This window comes from Apteryx mantelli, chromosome 1 (assembly GCF_036417845.1).
Source record: "Apteryx mantelli isolate bAptMan1 chromosome 1, bAptMan1.hap1, whole genome shotgun sequence".
NCBI lineage: Eukaryota > Metazoa > Chordata > Aves > Apterygiformes > Apterygidae > Apteryx > Apteryx mantelli.
In genome coordinates, this window is record NC_089978.1 from 30,053,061 (window position 1) to 30,079,835 (window position 26,775).

Here is a 26,775-nt window from a genome sequence, read left to right on the forward strand (position 1 = left end):
TTTGTGCTAAGTTACATGAATTACCTTCGGTAGATGCCTAACTCCTGCCATTACTGCCACATCTCTCAGCTTGGTTGCCCTGAATAGTAGGTAGGCCAAGTCACACATCACTCTCTTTAGCTTAAATATCACAAATGCTTACATTAAATATCTATATCTTGTCTGCTTACAGCTCTTAATTCATCCCCTACTATTTAATGGTTATTCCTTTCTGCAGGTCTAAAATCTAATCCTTTTAGTAATCTAAGGACTGATCATCACACCCTACCTTTTAGTAGATTATTTTGCAGGAAACATCTCATATTTGGGATGTTTTTCTACATATTTTCAAACAAAATTTCTTCTTATTAATTAATTTTTTCTTTTGTGATAATTTCCACTCCTCACTGATACTTATCTTCTACTCTCTGTAAATGGATTTATATTTTAGCCCTTGCTCCCAAATGTTAGTCAAGATATACATACTTTGTTCTTTTAGTACTTCCCTATAAATCATTCAATATATTTTATAATTCTAGGTGTCACAGAATTTTCTTTATTTTGTCATTGTTCTTTTGGTAAAATGATGCCACAATCTGCAAATGAATGAAAAAACTCAAATATCTGGCCACTCAGATACGGGAGGATGAATAAAATCTGAAGGAGCAGAAAAAAAAGCATTCCTGAACTCAGTAACAGAGAGGCTACAGCATGCTGGGATCTTAGGAGTAAAGAATATGTGTGTATGCAGCACAGTTCCTTAATCCTGGATTCAGGAACTGATTAACTGGGAAAGAAAAGGTTTGTTTTTGCACCGCATAACAAGTGTGGTATATGATCCTATATCACAACAGGTTATTCTGACCACCTATCTTGAAGCCTTGCCCCTTAGTCAGACTGAATCTGTGTCTCTTGAGGTTTGATATAAATGGATTAAAATCATATATCTTTTTTTTTGAAGTAGACCTGGCTGAAAGTCACCTGGACTGAGAGAATGCTGACTCAACCAGATGAATGGTATCAGGAGTGAATCAATGTCAGCAAAACTGTCCTTCAGAAACTCTCGTCATATTTTTAAGCCAACATCACTGACAAATCAAAGTCTTTCAGTAAAGTGTTATTATTTCCAAATTCATTTTGCTTATGGAACATTCTTTTAGGAGAAATTTCACATATTACTTTCCTACAGCACTCTGGGACTAAAGAATGTTTTTATTTGAAGTAGAAATCTTGAGGTTTGACTAGGTCTTTGGAAGGTTCGCTTTAAACTGATCTGTTTATAGACCTTCTATGGAGTTAGTTAGTCATGATCTAACTGTACAGCTTTGCAGTATCTCATCTATTTCATCTTATTTTTTACTTCATTGCAGCCAAGAAATTAAATGAAAAATTAAGGCGTTCCTTTCTCAAATAGCATCTTCACATATCCAGGCTCTCCCTGAGACTTGTCCAATAAGGGCAAAATAATAGCTGGATCATTCTTTCTGCTGTGTCTACTCCTACAGCAAGTGTTTATGTGGTGACTTGCTTCATGAAAAGATGAATGATTTCACAGATGGGAGATCCTAAGGCAGGAGACTCAGAGTTTAAACAGTAACAGGGAAGTCTGTGGTGTCTGGAAATGGCGCAAAGATACAAAGACACTTGTTTGGGTACAGACTAATCACTGGTTATATTTCAAGCAACCCCCCTGTACCCTCCTTTTTAGGGTCCCACAATTGGTTATGGAAATTCAGTGAATGCAAAAGGCCCAATAGTGACCCAGTTCAAGAACCTCTGTGCCCTGTGAATCATACATGTATATCAGTCATGTATACCCCATCTTCCAGCTGTGAGTCTTTCAAATGAAGCTGCTAGTTTTACCTCCCTGAATATACTGTTGGAAATACCATAAATACTGCAAATACTAAGGTTATCTGACTACAAATACTTATTTAGCTATCTAAAGCAATTGGCAAGATGTCTGTAGATGCTGTTGTATAGCCCAGTGGAGATCTTGATTTACCTGCCTAACTGCAGATTTATGTGCTGTAGCAAGAGTAATCTTTATGGTGGGTCAGGTACTGAAGGTCTCTGACCCTATCCCTCCTTATTTGGTAAATGTATGTTTGCTAATTGAGCTATTAATGGCAAACCACATTTTTTAAAGAATTTTTTTTTTATAGCTAACTGATTTTAAGAGTGGGGAACATAGCTGCACATTTTGTGTATTCTATCGTTAAGTGGTTCAGAAGCAGACACTCACTGCAAAATACTATTTGCTCTCTCTGTCAAGTGCCCTATTGGCCAAATATATCCCTCGTGGGGCACCTTTGATTTCAGTGGACTTGTGTCAGGGATGAATTTGGCTTTCCAAGTCACATAATACAGGGAGGTCATAATGGTTGGCAATATTTTGAAACTGATTGTTAACTTTTTTACTTTCTTGTAAACAAGTCACTCAGAAATCTCAAAGGTCATAACACCAGCCTTGGAACGTGCTGCAACCTCTATGGTTTGGATTCCTTTCCATATCAGAGCACTAAAGAGAGCCTCCTCACATGCAAGCCTGGGGATGCTTAAGAAAAGATTTGTCTTTTTCAGGAATATGAGTACATATGAACTGGCAGAACTTGGGAAAATGCATATGAAAAATGATAATAATAGAAAATAGAAGCCCTGAAGCAAATACTCTTAGGGTTTTTTAGTCTCTGATAACCTGGAGTAGCATTTATCTCACCTAATTTCATAAACTGAGGAGTTAAGCATCTGGTCTAAGCCAGGCATTTAAGCTTCCCCATACTCAGAAGGGATGGAAGAACACAGGCACCGCTCAAGCATCTTTCACAAGATCAGGTGAATCTAACCTCCATCTCCCTCACTGGTTATAGGAGTCTCTCTATGGTGTGGTATCCATCTGATAATTGTAAAAATTTCTTCATTTCTAATATTAAGTAAGCAATAAATGATTCAGGTCTATTGGGGCTGCTGGACCCTGATTTACTATAACGTCAATGGAGGGAGTGAGGTGAAAGGTCTAAGTTAGACACCTAAAATAAATGTTTAGAATATTGCCTTTGAGTCCAAAGGGGTGATGAGTGCCACAGAACACTGGTTTCAGAGAAGGTTATTGAATATATTTCAACAACTGTCTCCTTCCTGAAATGCCAGCAACTCATTTTCCTCCAATATTTAGGTCAAAAAGAAGGGACGGATCAAAGGTTCTTTCAGTGTGGGAGATCACGTTCTGACACTTATAATCTACTTAGACATGTTGAGATGGGAAACCTGAAACTGCCTTGCTCAAGTGTTGGGGTTGTGTTTAAGGACAGCCAGTGTCTGTGTCCCAGCTCTGTAGTGTAAAGGATACATGCTGCATCCTCTCTCAGAGTGACTTGCACCTCTGAAGATGCTGCAAATATCTTCCTTTAAATACAAATCCTGGCTGTTCTTGGACTTCCAGTTAATGTTTATGTCCCTCTAAAGATGAAGTTAGACACTAAGTAGTTATCTATGCCTTTAAAACTCTTCCCTCTAAAATATGACCTGCAATCTAAATTTGGGATTATTATTTGTTAACTGTAGGGTTTCGCCTGTGGTGAATACCTTTGGGTTACTGGCAAAGTAATATCAGTTTGATCCAGGGGTTCTACAGTCATTGCTCCAGAGTAGCTCCTATTTCATAGTATACGTTGACACTAACTGATGACTCATCCAAATATGAATAAAAGCCCAGAGGACAGGTTTGAAGCAGATTTACAGAAGGGCTTGGAGTTCAACTTGCAACATTTCAAATGCCTAATTTTAATAGGCATGTAAGTGCAACAGATATCCACATCCTTATGACTCTTGCACATTAACAAAATCCTCATCAGTCATGTTTAGGGCTGGCTGCGATTCTTATCTTGGCAAAACTTCTCAAAGACAATATATTCTTTGTTTAAGTAGAAGGCACAGAATAAGACCCAAAAGGTTAAGACTTCTCTGTATTCATCTCAGTTGTGTGTATAATAAGAGTAAAGTTAACATTGGCTAATTTAAGGAAAACTCTGTGGAAAAAGGAAACAGTACATGGTTAACATCATTACCTGGATATGAAAAGGGGGGGATGTTGTTTCTTGTCCTCTTCACAGTCTTAAGATTTAACACTCATTCATTTGCCAAGCTTTGGCTGCCTAACACAATGGCCAGTAGTTTATAGTCTCAGGAAAATGTGTGTGTATTTGGCAGCCATACTGTTTGAATTATAATATGATGAAACAGCCTGTGTGGGGTGGTTTTGTTATGACAACTGCAGCTACAAAGATTAGGTAAAATTTCTCTTGTGAAGCGGGAGAGAGAAAATTACAGTGAAGGGCACTGTAAGTGCTTAAACAACAGTTTCTTCAGCCTTTGATATGCAATTTTAATAGCTATCCAAGGTCAGCACAGAGACAGCAGGATCATCCTTCAAAAGAATTTGTTTCATTTTATGACACATACCATAGTGCCCGGAATCATTAAAAGCATTCAATTTGGGAATACCTGACAGTTTGTTTGACTAAAGTTCCAGACCTAGTTTAATAATCTTTGTCAAAGAACGTGACTGTATACTATATAAAATGCAGAGTATGCCATGTTAATAGCATGACTGTGTATAAAAAATACTTAGTTGATAGAAAAAAGGAGAGTTCTGTTAATAGGCAAAAATCAACATCTTCACTCAAATAAATTCAATAATTCTAAATATTACTACTAAATGTAATCCTCTGTCAGATGCAGAATTACTGCATTGTTATCAAAAATTCAATTTATTCACTTATGGACAAACATACCCACCTGCATAAAACCAGCAGCCAACCAAACACATCAAAAAGACAGTAACATGCATCTAGGCACTGCTGCAATTGCTTTGAGAAGAACAATCACCATACCTGTCCTATTAAAGCCTCTCAACCAGCGAGATCACTATTCTATAGAAAAATGGATTGCCTCTTCAAACAAGCTGCGTTAATATAACATGAGTAGTTGGTGCAATACTATCCCTTCCCACCATTCATCATCCAGCTAAAACTGAAACAGATGCAGAAAATCATTAACCATTGTAACCTATGATGGAGGAAGATCATCCTTTTCAGTATCCTGCAGCTTCATTTTTTTCATTTTTTCATTTTTTTTTTTTTTCATTTGACTGGCCAGCTTTTCTCTCAAATTGATTCACAGACCTATCATAAGAAAGTTAATTTTGAGCATATATCTCATTTTGCTCTTTCTATCTCAGGCTAGGAGATAAGATAGGCTTGTCAAAGGCTCTTTCATTTTCTCCAGTAATTTCTATTAGTTCTATTAAACGATAATACTTTTATGCACAAGTCTTGCTATGATTTAAAGGGATCCCCTTAAATCATCACAGCCAACATAACAGCGCTCCCAGTCAAAGACACTGATCTATATTCAATGGAGAGAGACAGACAATTTCAAGTAAGTTTCATCTCAGCCACCTTTAACATCTGTGCTACAATGAAATGAATCTGAGGGTGCCTCCTTTTTACAGCTGACCAGCGTGGGGACTCAGAAAACAAACTTAGACTAGATTCCTCGTTCCTAGCTAGCTAAAATTAGGTGAGATGGATTCCACTGAAGAGCTGAAGAATCCACTATTTCCTTTGGGAGTTTGTTCCAGATGGGCTGTCACCCCTGTTAATATTATAATTCTTGTGTCTGACATGGATCTGTTTGACTTCAGCCTCCCACCTAATAAATTTTGTTATGTCTTTCACTGATAGCACTGATAGAAATAAATAGAGGAATACCAGAAAATAGAGGAAAAAATGAAAAAAACCCACCCTTTATCTTTGCAGAAATAACATGATACTTCTACTAACAATGCTTCTACATTAAGTTTTCCACAGATTAGATTTTAGGGGCAAATTTTTTACACTTTATTACTTTGTGTTTGAAGAGAAACAATTAGTTAATCCAGCTTTCTGCAGTCTGATTTTTGTACAGTGGTCATCAACAATTAGTTCCTGTACTGAGTTAATGTTACTTGAAATACCATCAGAAGGCACTCAAAAAAGAGATAATGAGCTTTGGGTTTTACTACACCACAATGGGAATCACAAAAATACATGAAAGGACATAAATCTGGCAGACTATGCAGCTACAACAGTACCTTAAATTTTTATCAAGGAAACAGGTGACTCCTGTAGCCATCATTGCAGTTTCTTATAACCAGAGTAAGGGAACTGTGGGGCAGAGGAAATAAACAATCCAAATAAATGTCAGTGTATTAAAAAGGTCCAGGAAGACAACTATTTGTTGGCATGTTTAGGCATATTTAAACAGATAAGCAAACGCTGTCTTTTGAGGGCTCAGCAATGCCAGTACAAGCCATGGTAAGTTTTAAAATCTAACCAGGAAGATTCTTAGTGTATCTTAACCAAAACAAACCAGAATTTCAATTGAGTTAATTGATAGGGAGAAAAGAAGGACACTCGTTGAAATAAACCCTTTGCAGAAATCTACCATGCATAGTGTAACCTGAAGAGAGGTTTCCATTCTTTTATCTTTTCTATCTGGTTTGTTTCTTTGGACAGCTCTGTTTAAGTGTGTATTTGATGTAAACTTAGTGTACTAGAGTGCTTTTGAATCCTTTTTGATGATGAGAAATAAAAACTCTACAGAACAGATTCTCTGAGGTTGCTGAATACCTTCTGAAGTCTCAGGTTCTTCTGATGACCACTTTAGAAACAAATGAGCCTTGCCACAGAAAAGGCCTCATGGTGTCTACAGAAATAGCCAGAGTGTTTCCTTGTTGGTAATCAAATACAAAAATGAGCAAGTTCCTTTTCTTTAGGAGTTGAAAGATGAGTGGGGTGCAAAAGAAGATATTTAGCATTTACTGAAGAGTCCGTTACTGTTTTGATTCTGTTGATTTTGCTAACACTAAAGGCATGACTTAGATTTAATACCAAATCTAATCTTGCTTCTTGCACTCCTGTTGCTTTTACTCTGATGTTTGCAGCATCTCTCTGACTTCCTCAATGTTCTTCACACAGGGTATGTTAGAGGCTATGTTCTGGCAGTCATCGAAGAGGGACAGCATGGAGGAAAAATATTAGACCAACTTCTTCTTTGGACTTCTAGGTTTAAAATAATCATTGGTCTTCCTCATCCACAGCATGACCTTCCAAAAAAAAAAAAAAAAAAAATTGAAACTCACTGGAAAACCTTTCTTCTTCCTGGAGTCTAAAGAAGACTACCTTGTAGACATTATATTTAAGAAGATTGAAGGGCGACCAAGATTATCTCAAGATCTTTATAATTGTAAGCTACAGCCCTCAACCTTACAGTTTTACCCATTGCATTTTAAACCCCAACCTTGAGGAAAATGTGGGAGGGAATACTTGCATTTCTCTTAAGATTTAAGTTGCCCACCTCAGTGCATGAATAAGCTTGATCATAGGTTAGAATTCACTCTCTGAAAACATGACAATGAAAACCAAATGTATTATTTATCTAATTCCTTAACTGTGTCACACATTTTCTTCATACTACCCTACTGGATAACTTCTCATATTTGTGAACTCTTAGCTCCCTGACTCAAAAATCTTGCAGGAGGCTATGCAGAGACAACTCCTCTATGGGACAAGAGCTACACAATGGCACCCATCTTTCACTCAGCTATTGTTATGTAAATTTCTTTCTCCACACACAACTTCATTAACTTAAAGTTCAGCCTGAAATTAAGTGAGATTCTTAGGGAGAAACCCCATTAGATTCATCTGAATTTGCACTGCTACTTTTTTAACTCACCGTCATTAATATAGAAATCAAACCTGTGGATTCATAAACAGCTCTGCCACCAAAGCTAACATTTGATTCCCTCACATTTTCTAACTAGTTAAAAACAACCCACTATCAGTTAAATAACCTTAACTCTAGGACCAACCAAATGATCCACGCTCTTTCAGCCATAATCTTTTCTGAAGGCTACACTTCCAAAACGTGTATTGGCAAATGTCAAAATGGACAGAAGCCACAGATTTACTAAGAAGCATTATATTGCAAAACAGATTTACTGAGAAGTCATTGTTCGTCCTCTCTGAAAGGATAAAAACAGGGAGAGAGAGGAAAGGAAGTAAATGTCTGTTACTCTTTTTTATAATAGGCATATGTTACCAGAAAAAAAAAAAAAAGTCTATCACAGAGGAAAAGTCTCCAAAACCCCAAAGCAGTTTAAGAGTGAAGACTGTAATTTAAAGATTGTGAAAGCTAATGCAGAGTGGGTGTTTGAACATGATGAGGCTGACCCCAAAATGCTAATTTCTGGCCTTTCTAAAGTTTAGCTTTTTATAAGCATATGTTAGGTAGATTTAAAATGCTTTAGTTGAGCTTCAGTTATTTTTAATTCTCTTTCAGCAATAAATACATTTTTGTATAACTGAATATGTATTAAAACATAATTCTGTAAGGCTTTGTTCTATATAAATGTAGACAATATAAGACATCAGAAGATTTCTGCAACAGACACCATTATTTTTTTCATTAAGACTTTTTGATCAGAAAATACCTGTTTGTAGTGTATTTTGGGAACAAGAGTAATTAAATTATTTAGCCTAGGTATGATCTCTTATCCACTAAGTAGCTTCCATTTTGTTTTCTTTTTCAGAGAAAGTGGTGTCAGGAATTGTTCCCTATTTATTTCATTAAGAAAATATACATACATTTGATTTTACTGAAATTTCAGTGACCTGCAATTAAAACATGACAATATAAAGTAGAGTAGATTACCAACAGAGACATTTTCAAGCTTTTGCAAAGAAAATTGGCACTTCAAATAAACCTACAAACATGGAGGATTTAACTGTGTTGACCTCCACCAGCTATTAGGTATCTACCTATCACTAAATGTCTTATAGGTAATGTTTAATATATATACTGATTTATGTCATAATCGTAATTTGCATAAATATGCTACAACACAATGCATACCCATACCAACATATACCTATTCTGAGTTGCATGCTGAAATGAACTTGTCATTGCCATTGGTGACAGCATCTGGTCTGTTCCCACAAACAACTTTTCCGTTCATTCACCAATTTCATCCAAAGGAAATCTGAGAGATCTCAAAGACACTACTTCCCTAACTATATTATGAAAATAGTTATTGGTTAGAGTGACCTTACAGTTGCCTTCATTAGACATCAGAGTGTGTGTGTGTGTGTGTGTGTGTGTACATATAGAAGAAACATTATAAATTCCACAGTCATCACAGTAAAAAACTTCAAAGAGTCCAAACACAAAACATAAACCATAGGTAAGGAAGCTTGATGGAACTACTTATCTAATCTAGTTAATTACCAAGTCTTTGCTTATTGTTAATAGGAGATCAAGAAGTTGTATTTTGGCTTTGAAACAAAAGCAGTAAGAGTGATCAAAAGGCATAGGAGAAAAATGTAAAGGAAAACAAAAAAAGCTGCTGGTGAGGTCTAAAGTGGGAAGGAGCTCGAAGAAAGTTGCCTTGAAAAGTAGATTTTCAAAGAGCCAAGACTGTAGTGAAAAGAGCACTGGGGACACGGAGGGTGGGCAGAGTGCCAATGCTAGGCAGGTGACAGCAATTAGTGGGGGAGTAGTGGGAGAAACATCATGAGGTAAAAAGACAAAAGTCTAAGAAGGGCTTTAGAAACAAGGAGGGTGATTTTGGATTGGGTTTTGGAGTGACTGTAGGCTAGGTCATGTGGTCACATTTACTGTAAGTATGTGAGAATGTAGAAACCAGCATTATGCTTGCCCAAGTATCAACAGGATACAATTTTGAGAACAGACTGTGGAAGAGTTTCACTAGTCAAGGAAGGAAACTTTATCCTGATGGAAGCCAATGATATTTCTTCACACTACTAGTGAATGATTTACCTGTGGCAAAGGGATAAATATGTATCCAAGATTTAGTGGGGCTGGATTTTTAATGAACATCTCTGCCTACAGGGCAACAGATGTTTAGATTGTAACAGAAGTCATGAAAGAAATGAATTTCAGGTTCAAGACAGCGCCACGTTTGTAAAGAGTGAGGGTAAAGAAGAAATCTCAGGACAGGAGGAAGAAAGAGGATTCTTGAGAGTCAGCTATCTGTCTCTTTAGATCCTTGGCAGAAAAAGGATAAATGAAAGTTATGGCTTACGGATACTCTTGTTTATATCCAGGTAAATGAGTAGACCCAATAATTTATAAGTAGCCACTCAGATCATAATTTGTCTTAATAACTGAAATAAGAAGAAAAAGTGAGTATGGAAGCAACCCAAAAGCTGGTAAAGAAGTGCAGCTGTACACAGGGAATTTAGAAGCTATCTCATCTGGCTGATTCAACATTTTCAGTTCTTCATTCTGTTATAGCAGTCTATCTACATAGGATGGTCTTTGGTCTTTGTTCACCAAATCACCTATTATACTGTGGAGGACAAAAATTTTCTCTGTGCCACAGCAGGTATTGTAAAATCCTTTATGCCTTGGTCTTACATATGAAGCAATTAAACATGAGTTCATGGAGCTTCTCCAACTCTCAGAGATGAAGACCAAGATGGGAGGACAAGGGGTAGCATTTCAAAGTTGAACTGTAATAGCAAAAACACTTACATCATCAATAAGTGTTCAAATGCTCCCATAAATCTCATTTGCTGATCCCATCCTCTCCCCTGCTTAATTTCCTTGGCAACATAATTAATATATACTGATAAGAAACTTCACATCTTTTTTGCATTTGTAAGTTACAAAACACTGATGTTACTTAGAAACTGTTAAAAAAAAAAAAAAAAAAAAGCCCAGACATTTGGATGTCATATTTGGTTTCCTTTCCCAATATTTAATCATCAAAATTATTTTGTTTTTGCTAGTTTATCTTAAGGAAATCTCTGGAATTAATTCTGTAACTAATTACTAAACTCCTGTGAAAAGTACTGTAATAAAAATCAGGCTTGGCTACAATTAAGATGTTAAGATTATTCCATATCAACAGAGGGCAGACTTTGATAACTATAAATTTTTATGTAGAATTGGTGGACAGTAAACTTCTGTTTCTCTTACATAGGAACTGGGAGTTGTAGGCTTCAATAAGGAATATAAATCTATGATCCATCATCAGAAGCAGAAGCCTGATGCCCTCAGAAATGATTGCATTTAAAATAAGAATGGATTTACATTCATTTTTTTAATAAACAAATGTCTTAAAATATAGAGGACCCACTGATTTATCCTGATGAACTTCACGGGTAATTTATTTAGAAAGAAATGTTCCTCAGTAGAATTCCATGAGCACACTGCTAAATGAGCAGGTCTTGTTTGTTTTAAAGCTTTCTGTTTCTGTTTACACTCAGAAATAGATTCTAAAAGATTAAATATCCAGTGTAGTAGAGTTGCAAGCATTCTAAAAGAGTCTTCGGACTCTTCCCCCCCGCCCCAGTCAAATACAGGTCACTTTATTCATCAACAATTTATGTTAGAGATCAATGGACCTGTCATTGTACCCAATTCTGATTCCAATTCCATCGGACTGATTTGTTACACTGACTTCGGTGACAATTGATAAGACATTTTGGATTTACAGCTGTGTAATTGGATGAGAATTTAGCCCAGATGAATTTTATTCAAGTAGGATTTGGACACCAGTGTTGGCACAAAGAGTTCAGACAGTCAGCAAGACAAGGAAAATCCCTTCAAAATTCTTATCAACTCTGTAATTTGGGACACTTTTTTATTTTATGTTGTGCTGCGAAAAGAAGATAAAAAGGTATCATGCACTTTTTACTTGGACTGTGCCTCAAGAGCTCATTGACTTGTTTGACAAGACAACAGTTGCTAAAAATAAAGAGGACTTTTGCTGTTTGTACAGAGAAATGTACTACTTGATGATGGAGATGATAAAGATCAAAGAACCTGACCCTGTATCCATTAAATTCTGGTAAAATTAGAAATTTCTGTATCAGAAACTTCTGGCGAATTATTATCAGAAGGGTCAATCCCAATCCTTCACTATTTACCACCTGAAAACTCTTTTTTTTTCTTTAATTAAAAAGCTGTCTCTCAAATTAATAATTAATTTTGTTGAAAATGCCCTTCTGCCTTTAGTTTCAGCATAGGTACTTCAAAATATGTTCTTCCACCTATCAGATTTCACAACTCTCTTTACCAATTGAAAAGAGATGCCCTAGGTATGATCTCTAGAGAAATGCCACAAATATTGTACTGGCTTTAAAATAGAAGAGACTGCTTTATTACAAATATGGTTCAAAAGACACCATCATTAAAGAGAAAATAATTTAAAGGTACATCTTTACCTGTTATCCCTAACACTCTAAGATTATTAAAACCTGAAAAATATTGCACTTTTCCAAAGATAACTTCTTTTCTTGTTTGATGAACATGAAAAAGCTAAACTATTTTGTTTGTAAATGATTTATTACTCATTTTCACTTTCTAACTCTACATATACACACATGCACATATTGCACACATACACACATGGTTTGAGTTGGAAACTCTGCAAAATGGAGTTTAGGAGTTTATTTAAAGAAAAGGGAAATCTTTCTCCTTTGAAATGAATAAATGAGAAAATTTCTAATGAACACTTTTTTTATAACTTTGTTCTACCACAGCCTAAATTTGGAATCAAATTTAGATAATAAACACTTCTTTAACAAGAACATATTAATATATTAATTATATATTAATATATCCATGCTGATGAAGGTAGACATTCCTTTAAATTACACCACTGCCATCTCCTGTCTCCATATTGGATTGTTTGTGGGAGTTTTTTTGGTTTTATTTTTAAAGGGAAGCCAAAAGTTGACACTAGATCATTACATCTGGGCAATTCCAATCACACCATCTGGAACCTTGTCAGTTCTGAAAAGTAGCAATACTAACACCATGATTACAAAACTATAGGAGATCCCTGGCTCTGGGACTCAATTTTTTCTACTGAATTATCTTCCCTTGGTTCTTAGGAAGAAGACATTCAACTTCTGAAATACAACGTGAATGCCTCATAAGAGTGGGTAAATTGGTATTACTGCTGCTTAACTTACTAGCTAGCTATCTTACTCCTAAAATTACTTTACTAGCTAGCTATCTTACTCCTAAAAATACTACCTTTTGCAGCAGTGTCCAAGTCCACAGTTCATGTAACTTGTTTAACAAAGTAGCTTTCTGCAGCTTTCCACAGGCATTTCAATACAGAATACAAAACTATTCCACAGATTACAATTCTGATGTTGCAGAAAAGATGTCCACTGATGCCCACTGTCCCAAGTCAAGTTGAATTATTTGTGGGTATCAACAGTTAGATGTAGACATGACTGACCATGTCTACTCCTGATCTTTTAAATTAGAGTTTTCCATGCAGCAAAGAAGACTGCACGTGATAATATTGTTCCATCACTGAAGGACAGCTTCAATATTACTCTTTTTAACAAAATGCATCACAGGTTTCCACAAAGTAATTTCCAAACAGCCTTCTTTGTCCTTGAATCTGACACTCCTTAGTAATTTTGCTTTTCTACTGTTGGAAACTTTTTTTTTTTAAAAAACAGGCTGTGTATCACATTTCATTAAGACAGAAATTTAGATTTAGCAGCTGAGGAAGATGAATAAAAGTCAGAGCCTGCCATTGGGAATTTTAAAAGGCAAGCAACTCTTGCACGCTCACAGTGTTATTAGTATGTTTTTAATTGTAGACACAAGAGGGGAAAAAATATTGTAAAGCTTTTATTCACCCACTGCTGTGACTAGTCACCTCCGAGGAATGAAACTGGATATTAGCTAATGTGTTTTGCCCTAGAGATATTTATCAGCTTTCTTTCTGGAGCAAAGAAACGTGACGCTGACAGGCACCTCTGCGGCGGCAGCCCCCGCCGGGCTCTGAGCCCAGGGGCGCTGCTCCTCGCTGCACCGCCCCGATTTCCCCTCACGCACCTTCCTCCCTGCCCTCCCCCGTTAACCCGGCTCGGCTCTCGAGCAGCCCCGCTCCCCGCGAGGGCGGAAAAACAGCGGCGTCGCCCCGCCGCTGCCTGTGAAGGGCGGCCGTTACCCGCGAGGGGCAGCCGTTGCCCGCGAGGGGCAGCCGCTGCCCGCGGCCCTTGCCGCGCCGCGCTCACCTGCCGCCCCGCTTCCCGGAGGGTGAGGGAACCCCTCAGCCGCCCGCAGCGGTGACTCGGGGACACCCCTGTTTGATCTCTGCCCCGGGGATGGAGGATTTAAGGTGAGAGCGGGGAGACTGCGCGAAGGGGAGAAGGGGCGCGGCGGTGCGCCCCCGCCGACCCGGGGCTGAGGAGAGGTGCGGGACGTGTGGGCAGTCAGCACCGCCCTCCCTTTTAGCAGGGGGGCTCCAGGCGGTCCGCGGTCGCTGCCGTCAGGGTGATCCGTGCTGGCCCTCCCCTCCCCCCTTCCTTCCCGTTCCTGCACGGCCAGGGCTCAGCCCGCCGCTCCCTCCGCGCCTTCTCCTCAACAACCTGTTGCGCGGTAGAGCGGCCGGGGGGAGAGGGGCGGGTTATCCCCGCCTTTAAGTTTGAAGATTGACAGGCAGCTCTGCCCAATCCTTCCCGGCGGAGGCGCCCCCGCGTGTGCTTATTGGCCTCGCGGGGAGGGGGTGGGGCTTCCGCGGCTCGCGGGGCTCCCCTCCGGAGTGGGCGCGCTCCCCTTCAGAGCGCGGCGTGTGCGCGGGATGAGCGGTCGGCCCGGCAGGAGCGGGGCTGGGACTCGGCCCCTGCGCAGAGGAGAGGCCACTGCTGGGGACTCCCGGCGCTTCGCTCCGCCGGCGGGGATCATGCAGGCTCTCCCTGCCGCGTCGCGGCTGCTGCTGGCCGGCTTGCTGCTGCTGGCCGGCTGCGGCTGGGCGGGAGTGCCGCTGCCGCCACCAGGCAGCGCCGCCGCCTCCCCTTGGGCGCCGGAGGCGGCCCCCATCGTGGTGGTGAACCGCGGGCTGCGGGTGCCCCTGGGCCGCTCCGCCTGGCTGGACCCCGCGCGGGACCTGGTGCTGCAGGTGCAGCCGGGGGACCGGTGCCACCTCACCGTGCTGGACGAGGACCCGCTGTGGCAGCGCCCGGGTCGCCTGAGCCCCCGGCGCTTCCCCTGCGATTTCGGCGCCGGCGAGGTGCAGTACTCCCACCTGGGCGGCCGCAGCCCCGCGCGGGACCGCGTCCGCCTGCAGCTGCGCTACGACTCGCCGAGCCGCGCCCTGGTGCTGCCCCTGGTGCTGGAGGTGGAGGTGCTCTTCACCCAGCTGGAGATCGTCACCCGCAACCTGCCCCTCACCGTGGAGCGCCTGCGGGGCACCAGCAACCCGCTGGACGCCCGCAGCCTAGAGTTTGCCTTCGAGCCGAGCCGGCAGCGCTGCCGGGTGGGCCTGCTGCCGGCGCTGGCCGGGCTGCCCCGCTACGGCGAGATCCTCAACTACCCGGCGACGGGGCGGGAGGTGGCAGGGGATGGCAGCCCCGTGCCCGCCTCACTGTGGGACTGTGAGGAGTTCCTGCGGCTGGGGCTGCGCTACCGGCACACGGCGGCTGGCAGCTCACCCAACCGCGACCTGCTGCCGCTGGTGGCCGAGTTGTGGGAGGCAGCGAGTGATGGGGCGCTGCTGAAGCGTGAGTACTTCCAGGTGCTGGTGCGGATCCGAGCTGGCACTGAGAATGTGGCTCCCAAGCCCAGCTTTCTGGCCATGCTCATGATGGAGGTGGACCAGTTTGTCCTCACCGCCCTCACGCCTGACATGCTGGCGGCTGAGGATGCAGAGTCACCCCCGGACTTGCTGCTCTTCAACATCACCTCACCCTTTGGCCCTGGCCAGGGACACATGGTCAGCACTGATGACCGGAGCTTGCCTGTTTCCTCCTTCAGCCAGCAGGATGTGAGGGAGCTGCGCATTGCCTATCAGCCACCTGTGGAGGACTCGGATCAGGAGCGGCTCTTTGAGCTGGAGCTGGAGGTGTTGGACCCTGAGGGCGCTGCCTCAGAGCCCTTTGCCTTTGTGATTGTGGTGAAGCCCATGAACACCCTGGCGCCTGTGGTGACCCGCAACACTGGCCTCGTGCTCTATGAGGGGCAGTCACGGCCTCTTTCAGGCCCCGGTCCCAGCCCCAACCTGCTTATCAGTGATGAAGATGACCTGGAGCAGGTGCAGGTGAGTGTGGTGGCGGGGCTGAGGCATGGCCACCTCACTCTGCTGGAGGATACTCCATCGTCTGCTGTCCCTCGTAAACACTTCACGGTGGCTGAGCTGGCAGCAGGCCGGGTCATTTACCAGCATGATGGCAGTGAGTCTCCTCTCAGTGACAACCTAGTGCTGCGGCTGGAAGACGGTGGCTCCCGCCACCGTGTTGAGTTTCTTTTCCCCATTACCCTGGTGCCCACTGATGACCAGCCACCCCTACTCAATGCAAACACGGGGCTGGCTGTGGCTGAGGGTGAAACAGTGCCCATCACCACCCGTGCTCTTAGTGCCACTGACATAGACTCACAGGATGCTGTCCTACTCTTCAGAGTGGAGTCTGGCCCTGCTGCAGGGCAGCTCCTCCTCCGTCAAGCCCAACCACCTCCTGACTGGGAGAAGGAGGAGGAAGAAGATAAGGGTTTTTCCTGGAGGAGGGTACCAGGTTTAATGGGGAGCTCCCATACCTATGAAAAGCCAGTGAGGGAATGGCTGCAGCAGGACATTGTGGAAGGGCATCTTTATTACCACCACTTTGGACCTCACAGCCCTGGACCTGGGGTTGTGTTGGACCGGTTCATCTTTAGGGTCCAGGATGACAATGACCCACCCAACCGCTCTGGACCACAGACCTTTGTGATCCGGGTACACCCCATAGACCGATTAGCCCCAGAGCTGCACAGTAGCAGCAGCCTGCACTTAATAGTTGCAGAACAGCAGGTGACCCCACTGCGGAGGAAGCACTTGTGCTATACAGACCAGGATTCAGGGGACCATGAACTGCGCTACACAATAATCCAGCCCCCTACTGACACTAACCACCCTCCAGGTGTACATGGAGCCCACCTTGGATCCCTTGTGCTGACTGAGGATCACTCTGTGGAAGTGACCCACTTCACCCAGGCCCAGATCAACCATCACAAGATCTCCTATCGTCCTCCGCAGGAGGAATTGGGGGTGGCCCCTCATTTGGTTCAGTTCCAGTATCAGGTGGAGGATGCAGCTGGCAATGCAGCTGAAGGGACTTTTACCATCTACCTTCAGCCTGTGGATAACCAGCCTCCTGAAATCACTAATACTGGCTTTACTGTGCCTGAGGGAGGCAGCCATGTGCTTAGTCCAACTGAGTTGGATGCCAGTGACACGGATACTGAACTTGCCCATCTCCGATTCATTCTGACCCAGGCTCCCCAGTACGGCCAGTTGCAGCTCTCTGGGTACAGTTTGATTCTGGGAGCTGCCTTTGGCCTAGATGATATCAGACAAGGGAGGGTGGTATATGTACACAGTGGAGCAGAAACCAACAGTGATACTTGCAGTCTTGATGTGAGTGATGGGGTTCATGTTGTTCCCATCACATTGAAAATGAATGTGCACCCTGTTGATGATGAGGTTCCAACCTTACGGTTGGCCCCGGGCACTGTTGGTTCCTACCTGGATGTGCTGGAGAATGGTGCTGCTGAAATCACTGCTAATGTCATCCAGGGCACGGATGAGGATACAGATGACTTAATGTTGACCTTCATTGTAGAGGATCCTCCTCAGCATGGGGACATCCTGGTCCAAGGGGTGCCTGCGGAGAGATTTTCCCAGAGAGATCTGTTGGATGGTGCTGTGGTATATGCTCATACTGGTGGTGAAATAGGCCTTCTGCCCAAAGAAGATACCTTCAATCTTACCTTGTCTGACCTGTCAGAGGAGTGGAGCATCAGGGGCAATGTTGTTCAGGGAGTTTCTGTCTTGGTGACCATTCTCCCTGTTGACAGTCAAGCCCCAGAGATTTTTGTGGGGGAACAGTTCATGGTAACGGAAGGTGACAAACATGTCATTACTCCTGCTCACCTAAGGGCTGAAGATGTGGATACTCCCTATGATGATATACTCTGTACCATTGTTGCTCAGCCCGCATCTGGGTATGTAGAGAACATTTCTCCAGCCCCAGGTTCTGAAAAGTCCAGAGTAGGTACAGCTATAAGTGCGTTTACCTTGAAGGACCTCCGTCAAGGGCATATTTTTTATGTCCAAAGCATACATAAGGGTGTGGAGCCTGTTGAAGACAGATTCACTTTCTGCTGTTCTGATGGCATTAATTTTTCCCAGAGGCACTTCTTCCCCATTGTCATTATCCCAACCAATGATGAAGAGCCTGAAATCTTTATGCGAGAGTTTGTTGTGATGGAAGGCATGAGCCTGGTTATTGATACCCCTATCCTCAATGCAGTCGATGGGGACATTCCTGCTGATGAGTTAATGTTCACAATCACCAGGTTTCCTAAGCATGGCCACATTGTGAACCACCTGGTCAATGGAACTGTCCTAGTGGAGAGCTTTACCATGGATCAGATAATGGAGAGCTCTAGCATACTCTATGAACATGATGACTCTGAGACAAAGGAGGATGGTTTTGAGGTGAAACTCACAGATGGTAAATATACCGTAGTGAAAAGGGTGTTCATCATGGTTATTCCTGTAGATGATGAGACACCCAGAATGGCCATCAATGATGGTTTGGAAATTGAAATAGGGGAAACTAGAACTATTCATAACAAAATATTGAAGGCTACTGACCTAGACTCTGAAGACAAAACCTTGACATACATTGTAAGATACGGGCCAGGACAAGGCCTCTTACAGAGAATAAAGCCTTCAGGAGGAGTTGAGAATATCACCCTGGGGATGAACTTCACGCAAGATGAGGTGGATAGAAACTTAATTCAGTATATGCATTTTGGACGAGAAGGAGTTCGTGATCTTATCAAATTTGATGTGACAGATGGAATAAATCCTCTCATTGACCGCTACTTTTATGTGACAATAGGTAGCGTTGATATTGTCTTCCCAGATGTAATCAGCAAAGGGGTTTCCTTGAAGGAAGGAGGAAAGGTAACCCTTACTACTGATTTGCTTAGCACCAGTGACTTGAATAGTCCAGATGAGAACTTAGTTTTCACTATTACCAGAGCACCTGTTCGTGGTCATCTTGAATGTACAGATCAGCCTGGGGTGCCCATCTCCACTTTCACTCAGCTTTTGTTAGCAGGCAATAAAATTTACTACATTCACACTTCAGAAGATGAAGTGAAAATGGACAGCTTTGAGTTTGAGGTGACTGATGGCTATAACCCTGTTTTTCGTACTTTCAGAATTTCTATTAGTGATGTGGACAATAAGAAGCCTGTGGTCACAATACATAACCTGGTGGTGAGTGAAAATGAAAACAAACTGATAACCCCATTTGAACTGAAGGTAGAAGACAGAGATACGCCTGATGCATTTCTAAAATTTATCATCACTCAAGTACCAGTTCATGGTCAGATCACGTTCAATAATTCCAAACCCGTCACCACCTTCACGAAACAGGATCTGAATGAAAATCTAATCAGCTACAACCATGATGGCACAGAATCGGTTGAGGATAGCTTCTCTTTCACTGTTACAGATGGCACTCATACTGATTTCTATGTCTTTCCCAACACTGTGTTTGAAACAAAGAAACCTCAGACTATGAAGATTCGGATAATGGCTGTGGACAACAGTGTACCTCAAATTGTAATAAACAAGGGTGCACCAACTCTCCGTATTCTGGCCACAGGTCACACAGGGTTTCTGATTACCAACAAGGTACTCAAAGTAGAAGACAGAGACAGTTTACACATTGCTCTCAAGATCAGAGTCACAGAGGGTCCTCGCCATGGCTTCCTGATCCACCTGGGGAAAGGCAACCATAGCATCAGTCAGTTCACGCAAGGTATTGCAATACTACATGCTTTCTTTAGGTCACTGGAAACGTTCTTGGTCGTGTTACGCTCTGTAATGATTGATGGGAGAAACTTTCCAAAAAGCAAATATAGCATGATGGCTTTATTATTATTTTAAAATTCTTTTTTATGTATGTATTGTGTTTATGATTGCTTAGGCAGGAAAGAGGGTCCACTGGATAAGCGCAGAATAATGGAGCGTCTTTGCTTTGGAGAGCTTACAGGCCAAGTGACTTAGAACCCCTTACTTGTATTGAGGACTTACTCAGTGATACAAATGCAGATAACAGAATTGGGCTGCACATGATTCCAGATCTTTGGAGGCCGGAGGCTTTCTTTAAAGTTTTATTTAGAAAATGCTACAGGAGTGGCCATGCTATTATTAACTAATGATCATACCATGCCTAGGATATCAGTTGCTATATAGTCTGAGTGCGCTTAACTGTAAAAGCAAAATCATTTCCCAAGCAGAGGGAGATAATATATCATGACTGCATTTGTTGCCTTAATTACACAAGCCTTAACCACAAAGTGTTTGTGGTAAATTAAGAAGTAATGTAAATGTTTCAAAATTATGTCAGTGGTACTTACTTTTTACATGGAACTAAAATACTGGGTGGTATAAGTAGGATGAAAAACACATGTGCTGCATATACTGAAATAAAGCCTTAAAACAAGGCTATGAAGTAACTTCCTTTAATTGAAAGGAGAGCATTAGCTATTCTCCAGAGAATTTTCCGTGTTACTTTGTAATGAGTTAATAGCTGGCTAATTAAAAGTGAAATGAGGTTACTTGGAGCCTGCTGCAGCTGTGGAGTGTGCAGACAGCACAACTGCATGGAGACCCAAAGTTAAAGGGGCCCAGGCAGACTGGGCTGTGTAGGTGGTAGGGGCAAACAGGAACACTTTGTAGTCAGCTGCATTTCATTTCACAGAGCCCATATTGGTATGCATCCCCCATTGGCTGTAGTGATGTTCTTGTCAGAGACAGCAAATCTTGAAAACAGACCTGATGAGCTTTTGAATGGCTGGTATGCCCTAAGTATTGCACTGTTAGTGATGCATTGAGGGAAAGAAAAAGAGGATGAGGAGGGACCAAACCGTGTTTAAGCTTTGGAAATCAACAACCCATTTAAATATAAAGCCTCAGTAATGAGCTGCTAGCTATATTATGAGTATCATTGTCAGTGTATGCGAGAAACAAAAAAGAATGGGGGGTGAGTAAATAACAGATTATGATTTTTTTTTAATGGATTTTTCTCTTACACTGGAGAACACAGAATTACTGAGAGAGTGTTCCTTGAAAGTAATATCCCATCTCTTTTTGGGGCACTCAGGATAGGCACATCCCATCCTCTTTTATGCTGTGTGGCCAGGTGTATTTCTGTCAAATGACCAAAATGCAGGTGCTTTCTGGTCCGTGACTGGCAGCCCTGCCATATGGTTAGAAACCTACACAGCTTGGGATAAAGCACCTGCATTCTGGTCATATGAGGATCAAAGTACGAACTGCAGGGCTCTTGGGAAATGGTATTGGCAGGATAAAGCTGCAGGCTTTGTGGCAGGCTAGGCCTGAGCCACAGGCAGAGCTGGTGTTCCAAATTTCCTGGGAGCTGGTGTTTACACCATGTTGTTTGCTCTGTCTGCGCTACCTTGTATGGAAGGTACCTAGCCGTTTGGCCACTACATTCTGCGTAGCAGAAGACTGGTGATGTGGAAGGGATGTGCAAGAAATGAGGCAGAGAAGCTATATGCATACTTTATGCCATATACTTTGAGAATTCTAATTTGGACCTTTATAGCAACTAGTTTCATACTAGGTATAGTGGTGGAAACAAGGCCATAAGCATGTATTTACGTGAAGGGCAATACCAGAGTGGATCAATTTAAACTTATTTTTGATCAGCAAATAGGAAGGCTTTCTTAATTAAAATTAATCTTATTTGATGTTTATGCTCTACATTTATTTTCCTGCAATACCTTTTCTACACTGATGCTACTATGATGGATAAGAACTTTTGGCCAACCCCCCCCGCTACTACAGTCAGTGTGATCAAGAAATAACAGCCTCTTCATAGTTGCTGCTGAAGAGAGATCTTTAGTTGGAAAACCTAATATTCATCTAATGTCTCTGCAAATGTATGTGGCATCTCCCAGCCTACTGGTCTTCACACAACTTCTTTAATTTCCTGGGGCTGCTTGAGCTGGATGAAAAGCCTGCAACCTGAGAGAAAGTTGGTTTTAAAGTTAGTGGGGGTCCTGAGACAGTCTTATAACTTCACAAGTTCCCTGATGGTATCAGCACAAGTTTGTGTTGAGTTGTGAAGAGTGTTTTTAAGAAATACACACTTCTTTAGTATTTCTTCTTTGACCTCTATAAACAAATAATCCTGAGCATTTGTAAGTCATGTCTGTGTAATATCTCTTTTCTACTGCCTAAGGGCTTTTTAAAATGGTTTATATTTTACAAAATAAACACATAGAACTGTTCTATGAGTGCAAGCCCAAGCACTTGAGGGAGAAGAAGAGATGTCTGGAAAGGCTATGTGAAAGGCAGAAAACATTAGGCCCAGATGTGGGCAATACATCTGTTAAGGACAGGGAAAGAGAAGTTATTGGATGTCACAGAATAACCTGGGAGTGAAAGTCATGGATGAAAGGGTACTGTCTTTTTCTTTCCTTTCTCCTCAGATGCCCTCTTCTCTGTAGCTGTTTTGGCTATGGGAGAGGTTGTGAGTGGCAGAAAGACACAAATCCTTGGCTGGACCTACAGTTTTGCAAAGTAATATGAGATGCTGAGGTCTTATGTAGACCAAGCAGCATACTCAAAACTCTGCATGTAGTTCACTGTTGTGCCTTACCTTGTATCACACTAATTAATGTGAAAAGCATTGTCAAATCCAAAGTAGTGAATTCATGCATATTTTATGCTCATGCTGTACTGACACAATTATCTAATGCTCAGGGCAGGAGTGAATAAGACCCTCTTTTTGTCTGTGTTCTTAATGAGCTTTCGGAAAGTGGAGATTTTGTAGCCAGCCATGAACAGTTTCGACTTTGGGATGCTCCTCTATTGCCTATTGAGCCTGCTGTTGTATGTTACCTTTTTGTGTTTTCATTTTTTACCAGTTTAAGGGATCCATCTTGCAATGTGGAGCAAGTTCTTATGAAAATGCTGAATATGTTCTGGATTCATTGACAAGCGTGGGTCCTGATGGAGCTTGTAAAGCATCTTGACAATCTCGTCTTTACAATTGTAGAAAAATTTAGGTTGGAGAGGGCCCCTGGAAGTCATCGGGTCTAACCCCTGGGCCAACTGGGCTGACTGTGAAGTCAGGTCAGGCTGTTCAGGGTCGTACACAGTTGAGTTTTCAGAGTTACCAATAGTGTGAGGTCTGTCCTAATATTCTTCCACCTCATGCTCCCATTCCTGGTATTTGGCTCATCTTTGTATGAACAGATTGACTGACTGCATTGAATGAGGTAACATGGATTGAAAAAAGAATCATTGTGGGAGCAGCTTGAGCAGACTGCCCGATCTGATTACCTGTAACTGAAAGAGGGAGCAGAGAGAATGTTTGGCAAACAACCTTCTGCTTTATGTTTGAGATTGCTTTTCAATGTCTGCCTACAATACTTTATCAAGTGCTAGGAAGGAAATTAGCCTAGCTCACAAGATGAACTAAAAGCCTTCAGTCAAAATGTGGTTGTGCAGAATGCAGTATGTCCAGGAGATTTGTTCCCTGTTGCGTATCTTGTTCAGACACAATCAGCGTGGGGATCTCTAAATAGAATATGTCAAATACTTCTGCCAGAAGTAAAGTAGGTAATCTCTAGTTCATGAGGCTCACAGACTTAACTGGGATTGCTCGAAAGGGGTATTAGAGTGTAGGACAATTAAGTCCTTGATTTAAAAAAAAGTTCCCATACTCTGCAAATATCTGGTGCTTTCTATCCTTTTATATGTAGGTATTAAAATAATCTGAATAAGAGGGAGAGACATAAGTGACAGTAACAAGATAAAATATTCTTAAAATATATTAAGGAGTTCCTAAGTTTATTCAAGTACTAATACTTCATATTACACCTGAAAGCAGCATTTTCAATTCATTATTACTTTTTTGTGCTGTATATTCAAAATATAGTGGTAGTAAACACAGAAAGCGTAAAGAAAATCACTTACCACATAGTAATTTCTAGTTTCTAGTGCTGTCCTAGTATAAAAATACATACAAAGAAAATTGTGTATGCATAATCACACTGCACTCATCTCTGCAAGTCAGCACTGGAATTTGTTCATAGCAGATATTCATTAAGCAAATTATCTAATCTTAAAAAAAATCTAATCTTAAAAAATCTATTAAGGAACTGCCAAGTCTTTCACATTTAAAATCCAGTGGTATATAACAAGTAGTTAGTTAGTGTTTGGATAATTTTTTGAGTGTACAAAATATGATGAAGTGCCGAGTGTTATTTTGGGAGTCCCCAGTCCCACGTGGTTAGGTTTGTAAATAAGGGCCAGGCCACATCCTGCAGCTTTGCAGGTGTGCTGAGGGGTCAGAAAGAAGGGGAAGGGATAGAGGAGAGTAAGAATCTGCCCTGGCAATAAAAGAGCTTAATTAAAGTCTCAGTGCTCAGTGTGTCCTCCTGAGGCCAAAGATACGTAAATGACTATTCTAGCCGAATATCCAACACTTTGTGAACCAACATTTTACTCAGAATTCACTCCTGACAGTGGATTTCAACTTCCTTTTCAGGCAAGTGTTTTCAGAGATGAGTGAATTATGTTGTCTAGTGCACTTGTTTCATAAAGACTATATATTTATAGGAGAATAAAGAAGCCTTTAATAGCCAAATCTATTTTGCGTAGTTTTAAATGGGAAAGCAGTATCCTAATCTAGTGTGGATAAAGGATTTTTTTTTTTAATAGGAGAAATCTGCAGGATTTCTAATGAGGGGAGAATTGCAATGTCCCCATGAATGTTTAGCAGGCATTGCAGTTACACAGTAATGAATTATGCTTGCAGTTGAGCAAGTGTTAATATAGCTACCATAAACTTAATCAGCTGTGGCAGAAAAGTGTAAAATTCCTTAAGTGACTCTAAGCATGTTTTTAATGAACAGAAAACACATCATTCCTTTGTGACTCTCTTGATAAAAATAAGATTTTTTTTGGATGACAGGTAGCTTTTTTGATGAGGTGGTCCTGCAAACATTGACTCAAGTGCTTACCTTTATATATGTTGGAACCATTGATTTTGATAAGGCTACTCACATGAGCAAAGCTAAGTACTTGTGTAAGTGTTTGCAGGATGAAGGATTTATTTGCTACACTGGCATAAAAAGGTATTTGTTTGCGTCCTCTTTACAGGCCTATTAATTTTTGATCTTTAACTTTCTTTCAAACATTATAGAAGAGATTCTTTAGTGACATATACCTACTGATAATGTTCTTTACTTGTTTGCCCTAGATGATGTCTGGCTACTTTTGGAACTGTAGATTTTGAAGAGCTCTCATAAAAGAGCTTTTGGCTTGTTTTTACTAATGTACCTGCCCTTACATGGGAGGAGATTTTCTGTGGTACTTGAGCTCCACTTTAATGCTATTCATTTCCAAAACTTTTCCTTAAAAATAAATAAAATAAATTACCCTGTGCTGTTTGATGTAGCATCAGAAATGGATTTTTAGCAACAACAGTCTTTTTGTTCAAGTAAAGTGACAAAATAACTTTTTATGTATTACATATTCCTGTCACCACTCAAGGAAACTGGAAAACATTGTATTGATAAACATTTGTCTGCCTTTTGCATGTTTTCTCTATAGGAATTGATGACTCAAAAACATGAATTGAAACTTTTGTTGCTGAAGTCTATTCTGTCTACTTTAATTGCATCTGTCTGGGTTCTTAAAACAGAGTGCCTCACTGTAGTGTTTGAGCACTACTTATGATGCCACAGTCATACAGATTATATGCCATGTGCTTTGAAAAGAAGTTGACAGGAAAGATGGTCTGATGGAGAGGGCACTTTTGCAGTTTAAAAGATTGTGATCTCTCTACTACAGAATGTGTAGATATATCCAAGACTGCTTTAAATAAGCTAGGTCACATGCCAGAAGTAATCTAGCTGTGGAAGCAGGGGGGGTTGTGTGGGCTAATTTTTCTTGCCTCTTCAATGGAAGGTGGAACTCAATGGAGAAAATACCATGGTTTTTTCTCTCATTTCAGCCAGAGATTTCCTGTGACCCATGGCAAGCCCCTTTGGGGTAGAAGGCTTCATTCCTCATGTCAGACATCTGCAGGGTAGATATCTGCATCTGAACCTAGTGCCAAGGGTCCTTCTATAATTAATGGAGATGGATTAGCCTTTTTAGAGTGCAATTGATATGGCTCATTTTGGACATCCACATTAGGATGAAATAGATACAGATTTCTCTGTTTGATCAGATTAGTCCCTCTCCAAGTCCTGCTTTATTTCACTTCTGTACTTGTAAAATATGGACCATTCTTTCTTATTTTGCTTTGAGGATACTGTTTGATAATGTTGGTTTGAGTGTCTGAGATACTCGGATACTTTAGTGTTGAATGTGCCATAGTATCAAGGTTTTTTTGCCTCACAACAGAATAGAATATGGCTATGTCCTTCTTTGACATAGATATATTAGAAGACAATGTAATAAAAATATATGTTGCTTAACATGAATATGAAGCATATAATAATCACAATCTTATACTAGTGATGTAAAAATATAGCATAGATTAATGGCTTTACTAGAGTTTTAAAAATAAAAACTGCTAATAAAGGAAAAAGCATTTCTGAGAGAACTCAGAAGTTGAATTTAGATAAGGCAGGAAAACAAAGGAATATTTTAATATC

General features: G+C 41.3%; 1 protein-coding gene across 1 annotated transcript in view; it reads left to right on the forward strand.

Annotated features, from left to right (window-relative positions):
• Positions 1-14,761: 14,761 nt before the first annotated feature.
• FREM2 (FRAS1 related extracellular matrix 2) overlaps positions 14,762-26,775 on the forward strand; it is a 146,756-nt gene continuing 134,742 nt past the window's right edge. The window contains exon 1 of the mRNA XM_013948291.2: positions 14,762-19,889. Coding sequence (XP_013803745.2) covers positions 14,762-19,889 — 5,128 coding nt within the window. The remainder of the gene's footprint in view (positions 19,890-26,775) is intronic.